The sequence below is a fragment of the Octopus bimaculoides genome, chromosome 1 (genome assembly GCF_001194135.2).
Source record: "Octopus bimaculoides isolate UCB-OBI-ISO-001 chromosome 1, ASM119413v2, whole genome shotgun sequence".
In the NCBI taxonomy this organism is placed as follows: domain Eukaryota; kingdom Metazoa; phylum Mollusca; class Cephalopoda; order Octopoda; family Octopodidae; genus Octopus; species Octopus bimaculoides.
Genome location: NC_068981.1, coordinates 133259258 through 133263147, shown reverse-complemented (window position 1 = coordinate 133263147; position 3890 = coordinate 133259258). Strand labels below are relative to the sequence as shown.

The following is a 3890-nucleotide window of genomic DNA, read 5'->3' as shown; positions in this document are numbered from 1 at the left end:
GAAGAAGAAGGAGAAGAAGGAGAAGAAGAAGAAGAAGAAGAAGAAGAAGAAGAAGAAGAAGAAAAGGAAGAAGAAGAAGAAGAAGAAGAAGAAGAAGAAGAAGAAGAAGAAAAGGAAGAAGAAGAAGAAGAAGAAGAAGAATGAGAGGGAGCAGATTTGAAAGGGAAAGCTAACGAAAGAAGGAGGAACATTGACAACAACAGTTACAACAACAATAACCACCACAGCAAACGCTACTACTACTACTACTACTACTACTACTACTATTTCTAAAAACAACGGAAAATGAACTGAGAGTGAAATATAGAGGAATGTGAAGAAGACTGCGATAAAAGGAGCTATGGAAGCGAAACCGATAGAAAGAGGAAACGGGAGAGAAATCGAATTTGAATCATAAAATGATAAGGGGTGGAGTTCACCGGAGCAATCAGGGAAAATAAAAGCATAAAGTGCGAAAGAAGCACAGTTACGCACAGACATGCACACACGCGCACACACACATATACACACATACAGACACATATATACACATACTTATACACTCACTCACACATACATTCATATACGTATATATATGTGTGCGTCTGTGTGCGTATACACAGACGTACGCGCGTACACATATATAAAAACACGCACACACACACACACACACACACACACACACACACACACACACACACACACACACACACACACAGATATATATATATATATATATATATATATATATACATATGTGTACATGCACAGCTGTTTAGATGCACATGTGAGTAAGAGACAGAGCGATAGTAAATATGATAACAGGAAAAAAAGAGTGAAAGCGCGCGCGCGTGTGTGTGTGTGAGAGAGAGAGAGAGAGAGAGAGAGAGTGAAAATGTGTGAGCAGCGAAATAATGAGAGATGGGAAGAGAGACAGATACACAGAGAAATAGAGAAAGAGAAACAGAGAGCGAGAGAGAGAAAGACACACACAAATATGTACAGCGCGAAAGAATGAGTAGAAGGCGGAGTATATTTTCTAATACGTTTAGTTTGGTTGAAGTTAACTTAATCCAATTACAAAAGAATGCGTATTACACTAGAAGTTTCCGGCAAACAGGGAAAAGCGGTTGATTTGTTTCTTGTATTAAGCAGAAAGAGAAAGAAAGCCGAGAGTTAAGACGGCTGACTATCAATATATATATAGCAACTTCACAGATATATATATGTATATGTAAATATATATACAAGGTCTCCCAGATGTTTTATCCTCGTTAGTGAAAGAGTGAGAAAGAGGGAGAGAGGGAGAGAGAGAGAGAGAGAGAGAGACGGAAAGAGAGATTTTACTGTATGTGTAAATCGGACATGTGGACTACAAGTAAATTGACGTTATTCATCCTAATTGGAGCTGCTCTATTCTTCAGTGCCAGTACTATGCGGGTAGGTACTTTCATTAATTATGGACCAAAAACAAAAGAGTTTATAAATGGAAGAGAATTAGAGAATGCGAGAGATAAAAAAAAAGGATAGAATGAATAAATGAATGTATGGATGGATGGAAGGATAGATGGATGGACGGACGGACGAACGGATTGGATGGGTAGAATGACAAATGGATGGATGAATTAATGAATGGTGTAAGGATAAAAAACGGAGAGAAAATGACAATTAAAGAGAGAGAGAGAGAGAGAGAGAGAGAGAGAGAGAGAGAGAGAGAAGTAGAAGTATTTCTTGTAACTTTTCATATACTTGTGGTAGTAAATTTTATAATTGTTTTCTTTTATATGATTTCATATATATATATATATATGCATCTGTTTGTGTAGGTGCATGTATATAGTCCATATGTCTACGCACTTGTGATATATACATACATGCCGTAGCGCATTGATACGGACACATCTATCTATCTATCTATCTATCTATCTATCTATCTATCTATCTATCTATCTATCTATCTATCTGTCTATATACGTATACATAGTACTTTATATTACCACATATACATACATGAATTTATGTGTATATATATATATATATATATATATATATATATATATATATAAGCATAGGACATGAATATTTGTATGCTGATGTCTTTATGTGTGTGTGTGATCGCATTGTTTTTAATGGTGTCATTTTTACAAACATAAACAAATCTCATGCGTTCATAGGATCCTGTATTTTATTTCAACTGCTGTGTACCCGTACCTGTGCATTGCCGTCCTAGCACAAGTGTTTGTGTGTTTGTTTGTTTGTGTAAGTGTGTGTGTGTGAATGAATGTGTGTATGTGTAAGTGTGTATTTGTGTGTGTATGTGTATGCGTGTGTTGCTTTTTTGTATACCTTAGGTCTATGTGATTGATTATCCAGTTGTTTCTATGAATATATAATTATTTTAGTTTATTAATGAAAAAATAATACACAATGTCTTTTACAAAATGATAATCGCGTTTCGTTCACTGGAAAGTCTCTATGTTGTTGTTATTGTTGTAAATGTTGTTTAGCCCCAGGTCTGCCTCGATCGATCGATTCTCTCATTGAGACAGGTATTTCGACCGAACAATGAGGTGTGACTTTCAGATCCATCTTCCCTGTTAAACCATATTAAATCATGACTCTCTCCTCTGCTTCGTTGAGGACCAGTCTACACACTGCAACATGCACTGATGCATAGTATGGGTGCAGCACGAGGGTCTGCATACGTTGCCCTCTCTACCCTGTCCGCACGTAAGATTCTTGTGGTGACCACAGCAGAGGTAGTCAAGTTAGACGAGTTAAGAGTGGGACTGTTGCTGCTCTTTGAGCATATTGTCAATGGTGTGCATCCCACTAAAGTGTATAGAACCACTGAAGTTATTAATGTTACGGTTATTTATGTGCGCATGTGTTCCTCATGTTTGTCCGGAAGAGCTATTGTTTTTAGAATGTTTTAATAATTTGTAGTGCTCTGTGTATTTGGAAGTGATTTTCATGACCTGTCCTAACAGGAACTTTAAGGTCTGAAGCTTCCCTCAGTATCAAAATGACCCCATGTGTATATCCGGATGCTCTTTAATTTCTAGCATTGTTTATCCTGTTTTCTGTGTAATCACTGTGCAGTTTGCCATAATGAGAAGTGCTCAATTTTCTGTGCTTTGTCGTTTTATTGTGGGAGGATTGGAGCCTAAGTAGCGCTAGCATGATCCATGATGGAACTCATGTGTTGTATATATAACATTGTTGTAGTTATAGCTGCGATTGCTTTAATTATGTTTGTGCGTCGTTTTGTTTTCATTACTGCATCTATCTATGTGGTCATGTTACAGAGGAATTGTAATTACTAGAAGTTTTACCTTTTGTTTGTACATCTTTGTGTATGTGTATGCGTGTGTGCGTGCGTGTGTGTGGTATGTTTATGTTTTGGAGTGTGAAAGTTGGTCGTATTTCACGTCCTCTTATGTTACTGGCAAGAAAGGCGACTGGGAATTTCGTGGGTGCTATTTTAAACATTGTGAGAGCCAGTTCTGGGGTGTAAGTTTGTGATATTTACCTGCTCTTATAACTTTTGAATTTTTAGATGTCCGTATTGTATTTTTCTACCTAATCGAAAGAAGGGTTCGAAATCATACTCTACGGGAAGATATGCATTTTACGATATGTATTCGGTGTAGATTTTGGTGGCTGATTTCGAAAAACTCTTGATTTTAGCGTTTGTTTATTTGCTGTAGCTGTGTGGATATAGTGTTACATGTTGTTATTGTGACATGTGCTGTGGTATAAACGTTGTTCTTGTTTTTGTTACTTTTTTCTTTAACCTCTATATAGAAGTGCAAGGATGGTTGTATGGCTAAGAGGCTCGCTTTGCAACCATGTGGTTTCAGGTTCTGTCCCATAGCGCAGCACCTTGGGCAAGTGTGTTCTACGATAGC

General features: G+C 37.2%; 1 protein-coding gene across 1 annotated transcript in view; it reads left to right on the top strand.

Moving 5' to 3' along the window:
- The first annotated feature begins 957 nt into the window (after positions 1-957).
- The window catches only part of LOC106870289 (uncharacterized), a 304057-nt gene continuing 301124 nt past the window's right edge, over positions 958-3890 (top strand). Inside the window, exon 1 of the mRNA XM_014916311.2 lies at positions 958-1419. Within this exon, the coding sequence (XP_014771797.1) occupies positions 1330-1419 (90 nt within the window). The 5' untranslated portion in view covers positions 958-1329. The remainder of the gene's footprint in view (positions 1420-3890) is intronic.